This window comes from Pistacia vera, unplaced genomic scaffold, assembly GCF_008641045.1.
Source record: "Pistacia vera cultivar Batoury unplaced genomic scaffold, PisVer_v2 Contig521, whole genome shotgun sequence".
Classification (NCBI taxonomy): domain Eukaryota; kingdom Viridiplantae; phylum Streptophyta; class Magnoliopsida; order Sapindales; family Anacardiaceae; genus Pistacia; species Pistacia vera.
The window spans coordinates 955,827-958,114 of record NW_022196359.1 but is presented as its reverse complement, the minus strand read 5'-3'; the positions used below and the strand labels follow the sequence as shown (position 1 = coordinate 958,114).

At 41.4% G+C, this 2,288-nt stretch overlaps 1 protein-coding gene across 1 annotated transcript; it reads left to right on the top strand.

The window, feature by feature from the left end:
* The first annotated feature begins 345 nt into the window (after window positions 1-345).
* On the top strand, window positions 346-1,691 carry LOC116106736 (uncharacterized mitochondrial protein AtMg00810-like). Its single transcript, XM_031393063.1, has 2 exons — window positions 346-501; window positions 822-1,691. The coding sequence occupies exons 1-2, from the start codon at window positions 346-348 to the stop codon at window positions 1,689-1,691; spliced, it is 1,026 nt and encodes a 341-aa protein (XP_031248923.1).
* The last annotated feature ends 597 nt before the right edge of the window (window positions 1,692-2,288 follow it).

The window sequence follows — 2,288 nt, the reverse complement described above, 5'->3', positions numbered from 1 at the left end:
GCTGTTAATACAACAGTTTTCCTTCTGAATAGGCTGCCCACCAAGGCAGTCAAACGTCAAACACCAATTAAGGCATGGCGTAGAGTCAAACCAGCTGTAGGAAGCTTGAAAGTATTTCGAAGTATAGCCTATGTACTAATCCCAGCAAGCAAAAGATCCAAATTGGATGATAAGGCTAAAATTGGGATACTTATAGGCTACAGCAGCAACTCTAAAGCCTATAGAGTTTATATCCCTGAATCTAGGAAGATTGTAATCACAAGAGATATAAAGGTTGATGAAGGTGTAGTCAGGAACTAGGAAGAAAAGAGAGTTGATGTGCAAGCTAAATCAAGACAAGAAGAGATGAATGAGGAGTTGAACCGAGAGGCAGATTCAGATGAGGAAGAAGAACATGCTGTTAGAAGGACAAGATCATTGGCTGATGTGTATGAAAGGTGCAATGTGGCAGTGGTGGAACCAAGATGTTATCTTGAAGCTGCCAAGTCTGAATTGTGGAAGGCTACAATGCAGGAGGAGCTCAGCATGATTAATAAAAACCAAACCTAGAAATTGGTACAAGACCTAAAAAAAGGAAAGTAGTTTAGGTGAAATGGATTTTCAAACTGAAAATCAATCCTGATGGCTCAATCTACAAGCACAAAGCAAGGCTGGTGGTCAAGGGCTTTGCAGAGTAACCAGGTATTGACTTTTCAGAAACATTTGCCCCGATAGCTAGGCAAGACACAATAAGGTTGTTGTTAGCACTTGCAGCTCAGTTTAACTAGAAAATGTTTTAGCTGGATGTCAAATCGGCATTCCTTAATGGGTGGATTTCATAGGAGATTTTTGTGGAGCAACCAGAAGGCTACAAGGTTGAGGGCAAAAAGGATAATGTGTATCTGTTAAGGAAAGCCTTGTATGGCTTGAAGCAGGCCCCTAGAGCTTGGTACAACCGAATAAATGACCATTTGTGCAGCCTTGGTTACACCAGAAGTCCAAATGAACACACTCTCTACATTAGGAAAACTGGAAGGGGTTTGGCTATGGTCTCTCTCTATGTTGATGACTTATTGGTGACTAGAAGCAATCCTAAAGAGTTGGACCAGTTTAAGTCAGCCATGCAAACTGAGTTTGAAATGACTGACTTAGGATTGATGAAATATTTCCTAGGCATGGAGATAAGTCAGACTGTAGGTGAGATTTTTGTATGCCAACAAAGGTATGCAACCGAGATTCTCATGAAGTTTGGAATAGAGAATTGTAAACCAGTGGATACCCCACTAGTTCCCAACCTGAAACTGAGCAAAACTGATGGTGCAGAGAGGGTGGATGAAGGGAAATACAGGAGCTTGGTTGGAAGTTTGTTGTATTACACAGCCACTAGCCCTGATCTTATGTTCACTACAAGTTACCTTTCAAGGTTCATGAGCAACCCAAGTGAACTGCATTTCAAGACTGCTAAACGTGTGCTGAGGTATGTAAAAGGAACCATCATGTTAGGCATCTATTTTAGGAAAGCTGAAAGTCTGAAATTGTTGGGGTATACTGATAGTGACTGGGGTGGATCTCTGGATGATGCAAAAAGCACCTCTGGTTATGTATATTACTTGAATCAGGGTGCAATTTGCTGGCTGTCAAGGAAGCAGAAAACTGTGGCACAGTCTACTGCTGAAGCTGAATATGTCTCTGCTGCAGCAGCAGTGAACTAGGTTGTATGGCACTAGGAAGATGTTGGATGATTTGCACCAAGTACAGGGTGGTCCTACATTAATCCTGTGTGATAACCAATCGGCAGTGGCCATGGCAAAGAACCCTGTGCTCCATGGCAGAACTAAGCACATCAAGATTAAATATCATGCAGTAAGGGAAGCTGAACAATGTGGTGAAGTGAGCTTAATGCACTGCAGAGGAGAAGAACAAGTTGCTGACATTATGACAAAGGCTTTGTGCAAATCCAAGTTTGAAGCCCTAAGACTATAACTTGGTGTTTCCAGCCAAAGCATCAAGGAGGAGTGTTGAAGGTTGATGCTGTGCTGGAAGTATATTTTGCTAGAACTGAAAGCTTGAAGCTGGTTCTGATGCAACCAAGTGACGTGCATGGTGCTGTTTTGAGTGCAGTAGTTTAGGCTTAATTTGTCAACTTGTGTGTTAAAATTTACTTAAGTAACTCAGCTTATTTTGAGGCTTTGTGTCTCTAATATGTAATGTAGTTGGTGGATTTGTGTGGATTAGCTAGGATTGTGTAAAAGTCTTACTGACAGTGGTTGTAATAGTAAGCAAAAGCATGTTATATGCAGTTCTTGTTT

Coding starts and splice junctions, on each gene's coding strand:
- LOC116106736 (XM_031393063.1), top strand. CDS start 346: ATGAATGAGGAGTTGAACCGAGAGGCAGATTCAGATGAGGAAGAAGAA. Junction 502..821: donor CCAAGTCTGAATTGTGGAAG/GCTACAATGCAG, acceptor TGGATTTCATAG/GAGATTTTTGTGGAGCAACC.